The sequence below is a fragment of the Vespa velutina genome, chromosome 16 (genome assembly GCF_912470025.1).
Source record: "Vespa velutina chromosome 16, iVesVel2.1, whole genome shotgun sequence".
NCBI classification, from domain to species: domain Eukaryota; kingdom Metazoa; phylum Arthropoda; class Insecta; order Hymenoptera; family Vespidae; genus Vespa; species Vespa velutina.
Window position 1 is genome coordinate 300279 of NC_062203.1, and position 19722 is coordinate 320000.

Below are 19722 nucleotides of genomic sequence, written 5' to 3' on the forward strand. Positions count from 1 at the left end.
ATCGATATGTCTAAATAATTACAGTCTCGAATGACGAAATATTTAACTTTAATTATTACCAATACATGATTTTCAAGACACTGCTGAATCTCATATGTCACGTTTTACGTACGAGAATTTAATAAAGCGTTTTCCTACCTTTGAGATATGACTTCGGTCTCGCGACCGAGAAAGATCTCTTCGTTAAGAAACGCATACAGATGCGTCTTATATATGCGTTGAGAGAAATAAGATGCACATGGAATGTGCTGCTACTCGCTCTTCCCGTGATCATCTTGCAAAATCTCTTTCTCTCTCTCTCTCTCTCTCTCTCTCTCTCTCTCTCTCTCCTCATCTCTTTTTTCTCTTCTCCTCCTCCTCCTCTATCTTCTTCTTCTTTTTCTTCTCGAGAAAGAGAAAGAAAAAGAGAGAGAGAGAGAGAGAGAGAGAGAGAGAGAGAGAGAAATGACTTGCGAAAAAGACGAGAAAGAATATTTCTTCTTCGAACTTTAAGTTATGCGATATGTTATCGATTACATGTTATTAATATCGATCTTAAAGTCGATTAATTTCACAAATATCTCCTTTCCTCGATGAATTAATTGATATCCACGAGAAACGGTGTAACGCATGACTGCCGGCATATAAATCAATGATAAAACACTTGGTATATTACGTACCGCGAACCAAGCGATCCTTATCGCATCGACTTGTAAATTTTCCTTCTAATTCATAATTTAATACGTGACTCTCCCACACCACAGTGGCGTGTCATTAACGTGATTTTACCACTGCAAGAAGATCGCTGCACCTGTTCGCCGCTTATACGAGAACTTCTGAGAGAGAAAGAGAAAGAAGGAAAATCAACACAGAGGCAAAGCATGTGTATTTTCTTGAACATCTATCACTTGTGTCGGATGTGCTCGACATTGCACTCCTTCGTTTGATTTCTTAACAATATTTTTTAATGTCTTCCGAGAGTTAATTGAAATTGGTCTTACGCTTTCGAAATGATGATTTTCTCTCTCTCTCTCTTCTTTTTCTTTCTTTCCGTTTCGAACTATCGAACTGTTTTATAAAGTTCACTTAGACCTTACTAAGATAACCGAACGAAACTCGATATCGGTTGTTCAATTAACTAAGCCGAAAATATCGATAAATCATCGATAAAATGATTTGTCCGATATATTAAACTTGTCCACCTTCCTTTCGTCGCTACTTCGTAAGAAATCTTTCTTCATCCGATCGAGCCGATCATTTCGGGGTTTAATAACTGATTGCATGATCGAACGATAACTCATTTACCGTCTTATTCGAGAGTAGAGATTCATTAACAAAAATGACCGTTCGATTAACGATCGCGCTTGGGTGGTTTCTTTTCTTTCTTTTATTTATTTTTTTTTTCATTTTTTTCTTGCCTTTTTTTCCCGAAAGCAACTTTCTCATATATATATATATATATATATATATATATATATATATATATATGTAAAAGAAAAGAAAAAAATATTAAATAATCGATCCACGATCCCAACGATCGATGGAGAATCTTTCATATGTCGTAAGTCTCGAAAAGTGAAAAAATAGAAGACGATCGATCGATTCCCTTTAGTCAAATCGACTTGATCTTCCGAAGAAAATCAAGGCACGTACGTACTTACTTAAGTAGTTGATGGAAGAAATAAAAAAAAAGAAAAGAAAAGAGAAAAAAAAGGAAAGAAAAAAGCAGAAATAAAAGAGAAACAAACACGCGCGTCACATTGAAGAAAGAAAGAAAGGAAGGAAGGAAGGAAGGAAGGAAGGAAGGAAGGAAGGAAAGAAGAGAAATAAAGAAGGGGGTAAGATTCCTCGACGGCATAGTCGATGGCGGTGCATCGTTTATTCAACAGAGCCTGCGATTTTCGCGAGTTTTTTCTTTTATTCGTGTAACAGTGGCTGAACTACCTCGTCCCATTTGTCCGTTTTGGGCGACAGTGTACGGAAGAAATCTTTCCGGTTTTGGTGGTATAACCGGTTTTACGTATCCCTATGTACCTTCCTTTTTTTTCCTTTCTCTTTTTTTTCCCTGTTTTCTTCCTTTTTGTCCTCCCTCCTCGCACAAAGAGCAAGCGATGCATCTCAAGACCCCCATGAACCTTTCTCCCTTTTACCTTTTACCGATGTATGTATATATGCATGCACGAGCTAGCTTATTAGACACCGAAGAGGCCACGATCCTTTGAAGAACTAACCGGTAATCACTTTTAATATCGGCGATTACGATGAATCATGCAACTATCGACTTTTGCTTCGACACTTGTAGAATACGAACATATGAATGTCCTAACATCGTCTTCGTCGTTGTCGTCTTTTTCATCGTCGTATTCGTCGTCTTGGTCGTTCATGAACATATGAAAAGACACATATAGGAGATAGATAACTTTGACTCATCCAAGACTTAGGCAAGCTTCATCCTCAACCGTTAGTCGACGTCCGATCTTAGAATAGGCCTTAACGCGAGTCTCTTCCTCTTTATTTCACACATCGAGCGTGGAGAGCCGTTATTGTAAATCCTAAGTAGTTATTCCGCAAAATAACGGATTTTATAATATAACGGTAGTAGACCGGCAGTGCACGTTGTGTTGCATTCTTTACGCTCGATCTTTCATTGCCTTTTCCGCGATAACGATCGTGTCTTGTCGGGAGAACAACAACGCGACAGCTGGTTCTCGAGGAAAGCTCTCTTTCTCCCTCTGTCTCTCTCTCTCTCTCTCTCTCTCTTTGTTTCTTTATTTTTCTTTAACATAGAACGTTCGAACTTTAAAAAGTTCGATAATAAAAATCGAAACGGAGATCTACGATGCGATTATTCGACCTTGAGGTAAAGAACAACTTTGGCTTTTCTTTTTCCAAGCTCTCTCTCTCTCTCTCTCTCTCTCTCTCTCTCTCTCTCTCTCTCCGCCCCTCTATCTATCTGTCTTTTTTTTTCCTTGCAGCCCCCGCCCGTTCGTGTTAATTATTACGCTTGGAACGCATACCCGCTCGTTCGTAATTCTTACGGCTGCACTATCGCAGCGGTAGATTTAATACGTGGCATTCGAAACGGCGTGCAATAATCGTCAAGTACATAAACGAGATAATGTCAACGTTCAACGCTGTCCACCGAGATATATACGGTGGACGAGAGAGCTCGGTGAGAATCGGCGCTTGAATTTACACGATGTGCTTTTCTCTGAACGTTGTTTCGCAGTGGGCAATGACGTACGATGACAGACTCGATAAAATCGTTTTCTTACGGTCGATCGACCGCTCGTTCGCTTGCTCGTTGTTGTTGTTATTGTTGTCGTTGTTCCTTTCTCCTTCTCTTTCCTCGATCCTCCTTCTCTCTTCTACTGCATCCTCAAAGATCGGTGTCATTTGTGTAAATTAAGATACGAAATTTTCTCGATCTTGCGAAACGCTTTTCAATACTTATCACTCGTCCCTTTTTACGTTATTTCCTTTTTCCACTTGTAAAGGAACTCAAGTTTGTTAAGATATGCGTGAGTGTGTGTGTGTGTGTGTGTGTGTGTGTGTATGTGTGTGTGTGTAGGTATACACAACTTCTCGACGACAGGACAGCAGATAAATATCCGATCGGTCAAGAGAACCATATCGGTGAAGCTACGTGCCGTTTAAAGCCTCGCTGCGTTCTCTAGCAAAAGCACGAATGTCAGAAAAAGGAGTACACATTTTATCCCCGTAGAAACACGCCCGAGATATTCTCGTGACACGCGGTTGACAGACAACGAGAAAGTCCCTATCGAGGCCTAACGACGGCGGCGACGACGACGACGACGACGACGATTACGACGATCTTACAACTAAACGTTCGATCGTTTTATTCTCGACTTCTGGGAGACCATTGAGAATTACGAAAAGAAATTATATTTCCTTTTTCAACAACTTACGAGCAAGACGAATTTCATTCGTTCGTTCGAATATTTTTCTAATCCATTTTTAAACGTACATACGCACGCACAAGCCCATGTTGGAAGGGTATTGACAGATTAGTTCTTGATGTGAGAAATATCGTTGATTTGTTGCCGATGAAAGGAACAAGACGAGTCAAATTCTCAAAGCAATCCTCGAATAAACGTACACGCGAAAATGGTATTTCCGGATCTCAAACTGACAACGCATCTATCGGCAATAACGTGAAAAGGGATAGATCGTGTTTGTAGAAAATGTGTATAGCTTATCAACTAACGCGTTAATCTAACGTGTTGGTTTCTTTCATTTCGACGGCTGCTCTGAAGAAAACAAAATCTGAAGAAAAATTCATCGTAATATTAATAATAGCAACGATCAATATACGAAAGAGATAATTATTTAATCAAATTTCTTTGATCATTTCACTTTGCCATGTGCCTGATTTCATATGAAATTCAAAAAAATATCTATTAATCTGTTATATCTTCGAGGATAATTAATAGATTAATTCGCTGATCGTTTTGTTTCGAGACGTGCTTGGATTAACGAAATCTTCGAAAGAAGAAGAAAAGGAAAAGAAAAGAAAGGGAAAAAATTCAAATCTCTGTGACAATAATAAAAGTACAATTATTCACGAAAACTTTATAAGCTTACCATATATATATAAATATATATATATAACGAATGTGCGTTAGAGGAACGCCCTTCTATTCGTTTATTTTCCTTCTCTTTCTCCTCTCTTTGGACATCCAAATGGTATCGAAAGCGTACCGTTTACGAGCGGTATAGTCGATAAGCTCGAAGAATCGACTTGCACACGCAAGTATCGAAGGAACGAAGTATCTATGGAAGGGTGTTAAGCTTGGTACCAGGCGTGAACAGGTTTTAACTTGAAGTAGGAAATAGGTGTAGCAAAGGAAAGAGAGAAATAAGAGAAGAAAAGGGAAGAGAAGTAAAGAGAAGAGAAAGTGAGAGGAGAGGAAGGGTTTGGCTATGGTTTTACGAGCCAGTGGTCCCGTGAGCGCCTTGTTTATCGCAGATATTCGACGGTAATATAAACACTAACCTTACCAAGAAAAATGATTCTATTAAGGTGGCAACACGTTTAATCACGAGGGAACACATGAAAGAATATCAGGTGGTAGATATCAAGATGCCTTCCGTTTCGATTTGTTATGCGTAAAACGTAAATGCCTTGCTAAAATCACGAAAGAATAACGTGAGAGAACTCTCTGATACACGGTTTGAACGTGATAAAGGTCTAAAACGTACTATGTAAGATTAACTACGAAGTATTAAATTGATTACATTTGAATAACCTTGAAGTTTCAACAAGACGAATGTACGTATGTACATACGTAAGGTTCATACGTCGAGCGGGAGGAGTTTACAGATAAATCCTTGAAGCTAATTGGTCGTCCTTGAAGAGAAAAGATCATAACAATGTTGCCTACGAAGGGGAAGAGTAGTCATAGTGATAATAACATCTATATTTCTATCGCTTTTATCTATTTATTTCAATGAATATATTATGAAAATTGAATGAAGAAAGAGTTCAAACGCGAAGATTCCTTATTTCCTCTTTCTCTTTCTTTTCATTTCTTTCTTATTTTTATTTCATTCCTTTGTTTTCTTTTTCTTCGTTTTCTTTACGAAGCGAGTGAAATCTATGGGAATACTTTGTGATTTTCAGAGGACGATCGAGGAAAGAAATTTTTTTCGAGGAATCGAGTGAAAGCTGAATAAACTCGAAAGTGTCGAAAACCGTAACGAAATATTTTTTTTTTTCTTTTTTTTCTTTTTTTTCTCTCTTTTCTCGATCGATAAATGAATCCGATCTGTCCTCGATTTTATCTTTCAACGATTCCCTTCGATTCTTCTTTTTTTTTCTTTTTTTAACTTTACTTAATTGGAATCCTTCGAACGTATGGCGAGTAATTCGAGACGGTCGATCGGTTTCTTTTAAATTTAGGATCATTATCGAATCGATCAATCGATTATTACTTCGATTATTTCGAAATTCCCTTCGGGTATAATTCTTATGAGATAATCCAAGAACGTTCAACTTGCGATTCAACTTTGATCTCCCTTTCTCTCTCTCCCACCCCCCCCCTCTCCCTCTCTCTCTCTCTCTCTCTGCCGTTTATTAGAATGTACAATGAATAACAAATGAATAGATACTAAGAGAGAAGAAACAGGAGAAGATGGCAAACAGTGTGGCAATGATGAGGATAATCCGGCGATTCGTTGGACCACGTTCATTACAATGAAACGAAGGTACATGTTTTAACGCTCGTTTGGCTTTACGAGGAAGTGAGCTGTGTGAATATGTTGCATCTTGTTATTTATTAGCGATATCCACCTTGGTAATGTCGGCACTTACGAAGCGAGAAAACTAGGTAGGAGCATCTGAGAGTGACTCAGCCTCGCCGACTCGAGTGGGGTTTCATAAAAAACGAGTCTCTCAAACCTGGCGCGAAATTCAGGCGCATAAGGTTGATGAGAATGAAAGGAAATTTTTGATGATAGTTCTTTTTTTTTTTTTTCTTTAAACCGACTCGAGTTTAATTTCTTTTCGTACGAAGCGAAAGGTCGGGGGGATCTTGAAAAATCGATGGAAGAGGTCGGTGAAAGGACAAAGACGAAAAAGGGAGATGTTTCAGGAGAACATCGCATTATCTCGAGGTGACAAGGAAAGAAAAAAGAGGGGACGGGGAGTAGGGAGGGGGGGAAAGAAAAGGGAAGAAAAGAATCGTGGAGGTGAATCTCGCTGAACGGAGCCGAGTCGATTTAAACAAATTCGCACCTCCTTAACGCCGACCGAATTTACGTAGCAAGTTTAAAACCTTCCTGGGCCAGGCACGACTTTTACGTCGTTCTGCGTGACGTTAACGATTCGTAAATTAAAAGGGCCGCGTTTTGTTCGGGAGGCGGTGTGGGCGTTTGAAAAAGAATTATAAAACGATCGTTCAGCTTCCCCGGGAGAAACGAAATGCCTTCTTTGTCGCTTTCAACAATGTTCCTTCGTGGAAAAAGAAAATGTTTTCGTTTGAAGAAAAAGAAACGATAGAAAGATAGGAAGAAAGAGGGGGAAAAAAAAAGAAATACATTTCCATCGTTGTACATTTATTGCGTTTCTATTCGTAAAGAGAACACAGCTACTTTGTCAACCTTTGAAATATCGTTTCTTCCTCGCAACAGGACGTACCTCGTGGCGTTACGTATGTCTTATGTATATGTATACGTCGATAACACGTTTCTTAGAAAGTACTTTGCAATTCCGTCGTTACGTCGGTGAATTATAGACGGTAGAACTCCCGCATGAAATTGAAACTGAAACTATTCTCTCGAGCCCCCATTTTATACTTGTTTATATTTTATTATACGAGGATGTGCATGATTTCACGGTTTTATTCGAGATCATTTTTTTTTTCTCTTAACACCACCATCACCCTTCTCCATATACACGCCTTCCAATTCATCTCTAGTCGTCAAAAAGTAATTGAAAACGAAGCCGTTAAGATAATGAGTCCGTTAATACGATCAGAGAAAAATTTTAACAAAAGATTATTACCGATCTAATTTTTAAACGCTCATTATTACACAGATATATATATATATATATACATAAATAATGCACGTGTGATTAGATTTATTAACTTCCGATAGTTAAATTATTAAAGGCATCGAGTTGGACAGGAAGGGAACCGTTATTATATCGCAATGATAATCAATAAGAAAAGAGAATTTTCTTTTATTTATTATTATTATCATTGTTGTTGTTGTTGTTATTTTTTTCTCGTTCCTTTTTTATTTTTCTCTTTTTTTGCAATGTCTTTCTGTAAAAAAAGAAAAATAAAAGAGAAAGAAAGGAAGAAAGAAAGGAAGGAAGGAAGGAAGGAAGAAAGAAAGAAAGAGCGTACAAGAGAGATAAAGAAGACAGAGACAGCTCATGTATTCAGTAACGAGAACACAGCGAGATCGAGCTATATATTATCGAAGATAAAATCTTATTACTCATTGCAGGAGTGCTGTTACCGATACGCTGACAATTTTGTAGTCCATTACCGTGGTCGAGGCACGAGTGTATTGATACCGTGCGTTAAGAAAAAAGCATTTCCTTCGATTATTAACGACCGTATAGCAGTTGTCCATACCCGTGACACGCCTCTGTTATGCGAACGATCGTTAATCGATCATACTCTTTATATTGCAAGAAAATCATGGCGGCAATCCTCTCTCGTTTCGGACGAAGATTAGTTTTCGTGTTATAGGGGAGGCATGCAAGTAAGAGAAAACAAAGCTTTTGCTTTAGACGTTAAAACGTTAGCTACGTGCAGATTCGCAGCCGTTGCGCAATAACTAAGGCGTGTCAGGTCTTTAAATAAAACGCATACAGGCCGTAGCCTGTCACCCGTCCTCTCGAAATACATCGCCTGGATCAAAGACACGTTTAAACGGAGTCTGGCCTTAAAGTACACGAATTGACGAGACTTTTGGCTCCTTCCTGTATCTTCGACTTCCGCGAGAAAACTGAAAAGGGAAGAAAGAAAGAAAAAAGAAAGAAAAAGAAATAACGAGAGCAAATCTCATCTCGCGAAAGTAGTTCTAAAAATATCGAAGCCTTTGCATAGCTTCCGTTTGCTCGAACGAACGAACGAACGAACGAACGAACGAACGAACTTTCTTCTTCTTGATGAAGATGATACAATGCTTGTTGACCTCGCATCGAAAAGATGCCAATTATCAGAGATACGTATAATTTTTTTCTTTTTCTTGTTCTGTTTTCTTTTTTTTTTTTCTTCCCCTCAATAAACTCCGTTGGTTGGATCACGGCGATCAAATGGAAATTGGAATTTAAAGGCGGATATGAATGTCTTTTGAAAAAGGAAATCTTGAGAAAGCCGTAAAACGAATCGTATTAACAAGTCGAATCGATCTTTGTGCTTGTCAACCGGATCCTCTCCGTTAGTGTGACAAAAATTTATTGCGAATAACGATTTCTCGCGGTTGGCACGTAGAGAACTATAAACGTCGGCTCGTTGCAGGAAGAAGAAAGAGAGAAAGATACGAAGAATAAGGAGAAAGGAAGGAAAGAGTAAGGAGAGGTAGATGGAGAAGTAGAAGGAGAAGTAGAAGAAGAAGGAAAGGAAGAAAGAAATGATATTCGACGTGCATACGCGACCCCAGTGCGAATATAAAATAAATTAATGTCCCTACGACGTTTTACGGGCGAGATATAATCGAGCGATACTTAGTATCCAACAGCGCGCGACTTCGGCTAAATGTCTTTCAGAACCGTAAACGTTACGCCACGACGTAGCAAAGTTCCAATGTAAATTTTGAAGAACGTACGTAGTCTTTGGCGTTATTAAATATAACTTATTATCGAATTACATTAATGCTAATAAAAGATTCGCGTAGAGAGACCAGGGAAGAGAAAGAGTATCGTGTATGTATAGTGTGTGTATACGTATATATATATATATATATATATATACGTACACACGTACTTATGTACTTCTGTTTGATACGACTCCAAAGGAAATCGACTTGAAGTGACACCTGCACGAATTATTTCCCGCGTCAGAGAGAGAGAGAGAGAACCAAATTCGTTGAAACATTAACCACATTACTAAGTGAAGAAAAATTAATTTTTAACGAGCATTGTCAAATCCACGATTTTACCGATCGTTACTACGCGAGATACGATGCGTTATCTTTGCGGGATACAATGCAAAATTGCAGATATCTGCAAGAACGTTAAAAAGAAATTAGTACGCTCTTTTACCCGCATTGCCTTATCGATTTTTCCGAATGCTACCCGACGTGGTAGGTACCTTATAACGGCGGCGACGACGACGACGACTATTGGAATACGTACGAATTCTTCATAAATTAAATTTGCCTCTTCCTTCGATGAATTATTCCTTAAACGAGCGGGAAGTTATTTCTATCCGAACTTTGTTAACTCTATTATTGGATCGAATTTCAAGTCAGTAAGAATCTATTTAATCGGATTTTAGCCAGACGCTTCTTATCCCCCAGCTGTGGGTTAGGAAGAAATTCCAAATGAAATAAAATGGGGGAAAGAAGAAAAAGAAAGAGAAAGAGAGAGAAAGAGAGAGAGAGAGAGAGAGAGAAACGAGATAAGATAAAAAAGAAACCGCAAATACAAAGTAAGAAAGAAGAACGACATCTAAGAGACAATGCGTGTGAAATAATATCACCTGATATTCCTTTGGATCGTTACACCTGTGTCGCGAAACGAGCTGCACCACCAGTAGCAATTAGCGGCGCGTGGCTTTTATGCAATACATATCTTATAGTCGACTAAAACGATTTAACGTACGACAGGAGATATCAGAGAGGTCTTAACTGGGCCGCGATAAACGATAACACGAATGTACACAATCATTAGATAACGATACTTGCCTTTGTATATGCCCGAATGAGTACGGAATAAATATTTCAATTAAATTTGCATTAACGAACGTGCGAATTTCATATAGGATATATCGTTCAATACTTTTTTAAACGAATTTAAATGAAAGATAATTAACGATTCAGTTATCTCAATGATATTAGATCGAAGAAATGGGATTATAAACTAATTAGGATGAAATACGATAGATTAAGGAAGAAAATGACGAGAGGATGATATCGAGGAGAGGATTCTCCATTAAATTCGGCCGTACGGTAAACACGTTGATTTCGTCGCCGCAGGTGGTGTCGATGGCTGCTCAAGAAGGAAGGTAGGTAGAGAGAAAAAGAAAGAGGAGAAAAGGGGGGAGAGAGAGAGAGAGAGAGAGAGAAAAGAGAGGTAAGACGATGACTGTGCAAGAGAGCGATGAAGAGGACACAGGGCGAAGGGCCGACGACCGATTTTCACGGAGAAGGTAGCACACGCGAAAGAAAGAAAAAAGATGGGAGTAAGAGAGAAAGAGAGAGTGAAAGTAAGAGAGAGGGAGAGAGAGAGAGAGAAAGAGAAAGAAGAAGAACGGGTTCCCCGAAGGGACTTTTTTTCCTCCAAATCGCCGATTCGTCGCGCTAGCCACGAGAGAAGGCCGCACCCGCGTGCCTCTGCATTACAATTTATCACCGTTGTTAATAACCCGAGGACGAAGATAGTGAAGCGTAAAAAAAAAAAAAGAGGTAGAGAGAGAGAGAGAGAGAGAAAGAGAGAAAGTATCTTATCGTTTACCGCGTCGAATTCTTTGATTCAGCACGCGTATCGTCGGACGAAGGACGCTCTTTGACCTCTTAACAGCCTTCTTGAATGAATGAAAGAGATATCTTCTGGTAGATTGTTTTACCTGGCGCACCTTTTCGAACCTGTTTCTCGCTTTGTTTTAAGTGTTAAAAAGGAGGAAGATCTTGGGTATCTCGAGACAGTGATAGATGTCCTTCGATCATCCGTATTAATCCCCGTGGAAGACTGGATTTGGAATTTTTAAGACCCTCATCTTTTAATCCCCCGAAATTCGCCGTTTCAAACTCGTTGAGACGTTCAACGGGAAGGAAAAAAAAAAAAAAAAAAAAAAAAAAAACACACAAGGAAAAAAAATAAAAATAAAAATAAAAAAAAAAGAAAGGAAGAAAGAGAAAGAAGATCTTTTATCTCGTATCTTTGTCGTATCTTTAATACGATGCAATGATGTAAAAATAATGTACGTTCGATAATAATGTATCCGCTAATGTGCATTTTTTGTTCTATTATTGTTATTATTGTTATTTTGTTTGTTTTGTTTTCTTTTTTATTTCAAGCCCCAACTTCTTGGCTATGCGAATTATATACGCTTAGATATTGGATAAAATGGAATCGAATCGAATTTGTGGATTACCTAAGTACTCGAATATTTCCTACCAAAGGGAAGTTTATTCGAGGAAGGGTCAAGTCACCACCACATGTACGAGAAATTCGTTTGGTTGATCTTAGTAATACCGGTTTATCTGGTTTCCTTTCTCTCTCTCTCTCTCTCTCTCTCTCTCTCTCTCTCCCTCTCGTTTTATCTAGCGTTAATTTCTTATTTTTAATCAATATATCGCACTTCCGAAACATGGATACGCTATGAGTAAACGAGCCGACCGTCTCGTAAATTGATTTTGCGCGTCAAACGATAGCCCGAGATCTTCCTATTACTAGTAGTAGTACAGCGATTACGCGCGTAAACTATCGAGATAAACAGGAGTAAGGAAATCGATGAGGCGAGAGAGATAGAGAGAGAGAGAGAGAGAGAGAGAGTTTAGTAGACTTCGATCGGTTGAACCAGCAGACTCTCTTCAACTCTTTGAATTATCCTCTCTATCATTATTAAATTTTGATTATTAACCCTTTGCACTCGACTCTTTCGATTGAATGAGCATTGAGCATAAACGGATTTATCTGTAAAATCAGAGATGCATTATATTATGCATGAATTATTTGAAAATTTACTATTATCATAATAGCCGGTACCCATCGATACCAATCAAATTCGAACAGTTACGTTCGACCGTGAACAATTTCGATGACTATGGTGAAGTTATTTTTTCGTGATATACGCGACCAACTCCTTTAAAGTCCGAAGCAAGAATATACTTTTTGCTCTTATTTCGAGACGGTACGATGTACCTTCGACGAATACAAGAGGAGAGAGAGAGAGAGAGAGAGAGAGAGAGAGAGAGAAGAGGGGAGGAGAGAGAAGATGGAAAAAGAAGCAGAGAAGAAGGGGTTAACGTACTCGCCACACCCTACCTTAAAGATTGTAAACGATTATTAATGCTTCTCCATGGCTGACCCGTAACCTTATGCTGGCTCTCCCCTCTTTTATGCTTCTCTCTCTCTCTCTCTCTCTCTCCATCTTTCTTTCTTTCTTTCTTTCTTTCTCTCTTTCTCTCTTTTTCCTTTCTTTCGCCTTTTCGTACGTTTCTCCTTTTTTTTTTCTTACTCGAGATATTCCGTATACGTAGGTATAAAAAGGAAAAGAAAAAGAAAAGAAAGCAAAAAAGCTTAATGCTTTTCCCAATTAAAGAAATCAATTATAACCGATAATTAGTCTCTCAGTAATGTATCAAGGATAATTTGAAGGGAAATAAATTATCCAATAAATATCTACTTCTTATCCGGTAGTCTTGAAAAGCAGCGATATTTGACGACTCGATTCGTTTACAGAAACTCGTATACGAGACTCGATGTCACGCGATACGCACGAATATAAAGATAAACTCGTGTGGCCATGGGAAGCAGGCGGCACCGAAATTATGCAAATCGCACGTTTGCCCGTGCGTAAACATAAGTGCACTTCGATAAGCACGCTCGATTCAAATGTTCCAAGATCAAGCGCTTGTTTATTCCCAAAGCGAGGAATCGCATTAATGATTCGATACCTCCTGTGAGTGCTATTCTCGATTTCTTTTATGTACCTACATTAAATCTACCTATATGTATATATATATATATATATATATATATATACCTATATGTATACATATAATTACGAGTTAATAATTTCCATGAGATAAAATGGAATTTCGAACGTTATTTTATTCATTATCGGATAAGCAAAAATTAAATTTAAAATAAATAAAAATTCAAAGCGATACGAGCTAAGAAGAAGTAGAAGAAATAGAAGAAGAAGAAGATTAGATCGTTGCTTAGAAACAAAATGACAGCTTATAGAATCAAGATGACTCACCATGAAAACCATGAACCTTGATTGCAGGTTGGCGTTCCCGATGTAAGTCAGTCACTGCACTCGCCCGTTTACTACTCGCTCCCTTTCTACTACTTCCGATCGTTTTCCTCTTTTGAAGAACGTCCGTTTCACTTCACTCCCGAAAGATCGATAGATCACGAGAGAATAAACCGCAAGCGAAAGAATACTTCTCGCTGAATGAATTCTAAGATAAATTAACACTCCGTTTGTCTTTCTTTACGCGTGAAGAGAGGAAAAAAAAAGAAGAAAGGACGGAGGTGCGAGCAAATCGAATGGTAATTATCTCTTTTATTTCTTTCTTATTAACTTTTTGTTTCTACCTTTTTCCACCCTCCGAAAACACGAGGATTGAAAAATAAAAACGAAATTCACTCGCGCCGTTTCAGTTGATAGAAATTCCTATCACGTCAGTGTCATCCACAGTCACCGCGAAGATATAGATGAAACATATCACTTACTAATTCAACTAGCTAAGTAACATATTAATTAGTTACAGGTAGAGGACACTTCTTCACTGGCATCCGACTGGCATGTTGGCTCGAATATTGGTCCTTCGGTCATCTGAAATGAAAAAAATACAAAAAAAAATGATATATAGGTGTGTACGGTTAAGATACTAGCGATGATATTTTTATGATATATGTATATATCATAAAAATATATATATACATTTATTTACTATTACGCCATGTAAAAATGTTTACCTGTTAGAGCTCATCGATTCCATAATACATAAGATGATCGTTTCTATGAAGATCACAAAGGGGAAACAGGAAAGAAATTGAAGAAGAAGAGAAGAAGGAGGCATAACAAAGAGAGAGAGAGAGAGAGAGAGAGAGAGAGAGAGAGAAACAAAAAATGAAAAAAAAAGAAAGGAAAAGAGAAAACACGTGACGGACTGATCGGACAAAATAATGAGACGAAACATAGATAATGTTGTCTCTCTTTCTCATTCTATCTAAAGTGGGGCGCGGTCGAGTGTACCGGGCCGGGCCCATGACGCACCCGGTCTTTATTTAAATCATTCGATCCGTCACGCTGTAATCGATTAGCGCTAATAGCCAAGGAAATAGAGTCGAGCGTGGCTTCGAGACTCGGTTGTCCGTTCACGATAGAAAGAGAAGATAGAATAGCGGCAATACCGATACAAACGTATCGATAGACGTAAGCGAGTCAAGAATTAGATTCGGTAAATCTATGCTTGCTAGCGCTTCCTCTTAGGCATCTTCCTTCTCTATGTCTCTCGTTGAAAGCGGAGGACGCTCGTCGGGTTTTCATCTCTATGATCGAAAGGAAATCGTTGAGAATACTAGATTCAATAGGTAAGAAAATCTAAGAGAGAAGCAAATATGTATATATGTATAAATCGCTTCAACGAACGATCTAAGAGACTAGACGAGATGTTATTTCATCCACCTCCGCGTGGCAACTTAGACTTTCTGTGTATATGCGTGTATACGTGTGTGTGTGGAGTGCGAATAAAAATGGCCATCGTACTTTGAAAGTGCACTTTCACAGCACGTTTCTCGTAACGGCAACCCTTGCAATACGTAATACAACTGAACGGTTCTACGCAAAGTATCGGCATACGTAGATAGATATACATACGTATATAGAGATATCGAGCCGGTTACTTTCGTATCAAAAGCACGTTGTCTGTTACGCTGAGCGTAAGCGTTAAGAAAAATGTGGATAATTGTATACTAAACGAGTCCACCTACATTACGATTCTACGTGCCATATAGGTTGAAAAGTATGCGAGCTAACGCCAAAACTCAACGCGAGTATCTTTCCGTCTATTTCTTTTCCTCTCTCTCTCTCTCTCTCTCTCTCTCTCTCTCTCTGTCTTTTACGATACGGTAACGTCCGACAGTTATACATATGTACACATGTGTATTATAGTTATGTATTCTCAACGTATCTACCTATATACATGTTCATTCGTACGACGAACCGCGATGAGAAATAAAACATTTATTTCCACGTGCACGACGGCTATGCACCCTTTAAATCGTCCATATGCTGAAGCTTAATCCGTATGAAGAATTCAAGGAACACCCCGGTACATTCGGACGAGTAAACTTTTTTTTTCTTGGTCTCTTACGCGAACGCAAATTCTCCGCTAGGTATAGTAAGTATAGGCCGAGTATTACCACGAGTTCAGCTATAATAAAAGTTTTACTATTCCGGTTGAACGGAAAAAGTACTACGATTAGAATCGACCTCGTGTCTCGAGTACGTTGTTACAATGTCGATGAACTACGGGAGAGAGAGAGAGAGAGAGAGAGAGAGAGAGAAAGAAGAAAAACTTTAATCATTCAAATTTCTTCGACAAATAAAAGGTAACAGTTTTGCTCATCTTGTCAAGTGTATTGCTCAAGAGAGGGAAGAAAGAGGAAGAAAAAGAAAGAAAGAGAGAGGGAGAGAGAGAGAGAGAGAGAGAGAGAGAGAGAGAAATATAATACTAGAAAGAAAAGGAAAGTCGAATGGAAAGCATTAGAAATTCTACAAAGTGTCACGAATCTCGTTCGATTAACATATCTCCTACTTAGAAATAGCAACATTCTTAAGAGTAGCTGATCTATACGAAGTTTCAAGCTTGTATATCGAATCTCACGAGAACGAGAAGTTTGTATGGTACGATCGTCCTCCGACATCCGTGAAGCACGTACGCTCGTTCTTCACGATCGACGCCGAGACTGTCCGTCGATGGACCGATGGAACGCGTTAATTGAGTCGCACGTAGAGAATACATCGTGGTATTGACGACGAACCGAATTCTTTAAAGTTGCGGCACATTTCTTTTTTCCTTTTTTTTCTTTTGTTTATTTTTTTTTTTCTTTCTTTCTTTCTTTTTTTTTGAACATAGACACGCAGAGCTACAAGTATTATTCAACGATTTAAAAAATATACCTCGTTCGAATTTCGAAATATAATCGTGAGTCGATAAGCATCGATAAATGATAAATAAATATTTAATGAAAAAGTAATTTCGTATAGATTGAAACGTGATTTAATCGAGCCGTCGAGATCAAATGTGTCAATGATCGAGACGCCGTCGTTATCCCTTTTTGAAATTCCACGAATCGCAATTGGTAATCCAGAAACTCTACCAGTTTCGTTCGTTGACCTGTTCGCGATTGAATTAAAGAGTTTTATGGACATTAACGAACGTGGTTAGTAATACGAGGGCTTTCGTCGAGTTCAAGAAAGAGGAACACATGATTCCACCTAGCGAAACGAAGTCTAACAGAGGAGAATTCAAGGTCTATTATCGAACTATCTATCTATCCATCTAGATCAATTGACCGATCGATCGAACGACCAAGCGAGCGAGCGAACGACCGACCGATCGATCGATAGATAGATAGATAGATAGATAGATAGATAGATAGATAGATAGATCGATCGATCGATCGATCGATCGATCGATCGTACGTCGTCAGCTCGTTTCATCGTCAAGAGTGATACCTCGGTGACCGATAAAACTGACTTGGAGGCGTCCAAGTCGGAATCTACTTATCGATCTCTATCCTAAATCATCAGGGATCGTAAGGGAGGACGAGCAAAACGTGGCTAGCGATCTGCCATGGTGTTGACTATTACGCGAAACGGCTTTCCACTTTAAGATCGTTGGTTATATCCGACTCCTCGGCACTCTGGACTCTTAATTGAAAGGTTACGAAAGCTTCGTGGTTTAACGAACAACGAGCGAGCTGATTTAACGAGATAGATCTATACGTTACTCGATAAGTAAACTAAGTGACCTAAGTAAGTAAGTAAGTAAGTAAGTTAGTATATAGATCGCTATTGTAGGCAATCACTTTTCCTTCCGGTGAAAATTTTCTTCCATCTTAATCGATCTATTTTCTATCTTCTTGAACACGATGGACGTGATAAAGGAAGCGTGACTTGTATACCAATGCGATGTGTACTGTAAGGTCTTATGCATCAAGATTAATAGATATATCTATACGAATATCTCGAGAATGAGAGAAGGGAAAAGAAAAGAAAAAATCGTCAAGTTATATATAGACAATAATCAAGTCCTGGACAATATACATAGAACGAGGATGGAAAAGTTTTATTAATTGTGCGCGATGAAAATGAAGTAAAAAGAAAAAAAAAGAAAAAAAAACAATAAAAAATAAAAAAGAAAGAAGAAAGAAAAAGAAAAGAAAAGAAAAAGAGAAAATGAAACACAAAAAAAGAGAAAAAGAGAGAATGAACGATCTAGGGAGGGAGGTAGTTAAGAGAATATTACACGAGAGACTAGTCGGGGTCCACGTGGTTGCATGCTCGCGCGTAGGATGGCCACCACAGCTGAGTGTATACGCTCTTCCATAGCTCTTTATGAATGGAGGAGCACGCGTGCGCGACCACTGGAACGCTGCTCTCGTACGAGCAGCGAAAGTGACCTGCTCTCTAGGCTCTCTACCTACCTGTTTTAGTGCGAAGGCGATACAGAAATCGGTGATACGCGCTCACTCGCTCGCTAGCTAGCTAGCTAGCTACCTAACTGTCTAGCTAGCTCACTTGCTCACGCAGAGCTACCTTAGAACTGCTCTGGATAATTGCGGAGCAAGGTGGACGCGTCAGGAGTGCACTGGTCGACCGCCAGTGGCGGCGAGTGTGAAATGCTCTGCAGGGTGCCACGAATGCCGATCGAACGCAATTTCTCTGAGGAGATGGAAGAGGAGGAGGAGGAGGAGGAAATGTGGAGGTGGATCAAACGCGAAAAAGGAATAACTTTTTCCATTTCATTTCTGTTTTTTTATATTAAAGAGATGAACTGAAAGGGATAAGAGCTTGATGGAGGAACGATAAATTATTGTGTATATGAGCGTGTGCGTGCATGTGTATATATATATATATATATATATATATATATACATGTGTATATGTATATGTATACATGTACTAGGAAAAAACTTTGATTTCTCGACTCAGATAAGAAATAATTTTACGATCAAACGTGTTGCACATAGAAGAATTGTTATACCTACATGTCGCTAATAATAACGACGGAAAGTTTCAGTTAAAAGAATCAACCGTGATTAACCGCGCGTAATAATCGTTCATCATCTAGCATTGAAAGGAAACGATTCTGTCGGTGTCGAAACATTGATACCAATAACGTTAATAAACTAACTCTAACGAGTAATATACCCGACGTTACGAGCGTACACACCTGTAATTTCTATTTCGAACGGAAGGCTTGCTCGCTCGATCGGTATAGATCAAGAAAACGATCCTCACCGTAGCGAATTATCTTGTATATCAAGAAGCCCGTAGGTTCTCAATCGTTAACAAGAACTCGCGAAAGCATCTCGCTTGCGATGGACGACGATTGCTAAATCAAAATCGTTCCAAATTGGAAGCTGCCGAATGAATAATGAAGTGAGAAGGTAACTGGGCACGCTTCGGAACGGTGCGTTGTACCATCGATCACTGCCTCTCCTTTCTTCGTCATTTATTTTCCCCTCCTTTCCTCTCCTCTCCTTTTTTCTCCTCTCCTCTTCTCTTTTCTCCTCTTCTCTTCTCTTCTCTTCTCTTCTCTTCTCTTCTCTTCTCTTCTCTTCTCTTCTCTTCTCTTCTCTTTTCTCTCCTATCTATAAGCCATCGCAAATCCTCTAATTCGATCGATCGATTCCTAGTTCGAAAGCGATGCCATTAGTCGCTTTACTCTCGCCGATGGATCCATCAGAAAAGCGTGGCAAACGATAGGCCGGCCGACTATATCGTCTATACCTTTACCCATATTACATCGAGATGCCATTTTCGCAATTAACCTCACCGAAAGGATTGCGCAAGCTTAACGGCCATTTCGTCCGCTTATCACGCTTCGCCTCGATTAATTAATTTAATTGCGCCCCATAAATAACCATCGTTCGATCGGCACGTTAGAAAGTCGACGCTCGAAAGGCTTGAGTTCTCCAAGGTGCCAATTATGCGTCGATATAGCTCACTCGAATTTCGCGCTATTCATCGATTACGTGGATGAGACCGCGACTTTCCGACTCTGGCGAGCGCTCTCGAATCACCGATAAATCACTCTTATCCCTTCTACTCAAACTATCTAACGAGAGTGTGT

At 39.0% G+C, this 19722-nt stretch overlaps 1 protein-coding gene across 3 annotated transcripts in view; it reads right to left on the reverse strand.

The window, feature by feature from the left end:
* Nucleotides 1-19722, reverse strand: part of LOC124954798 (Krueppel-like factor 6) — a 252099-nt gene that overhangs the window by 222732 nt on the left and 9645 nt on the right. For 2 of the 3 annotated variants that reach the window (XM_047508254.1, XM_047508257.1), the window contains one exon: nt 13608-14189. In XM_047508254.1, the coding sequence (XP_047364210.1) occupies nt 13608-13619 (12 nt within the window). In that variant the 5' untranslated portion in view covers nt 13620-14189. Of the gene's footprint in view, nt 1-13607; nt 14190-14332; nt 14376-19722 lie in introns of those variants that run through there. The other variant, XM_047508256.1, reaches the window with a different exon arrangement.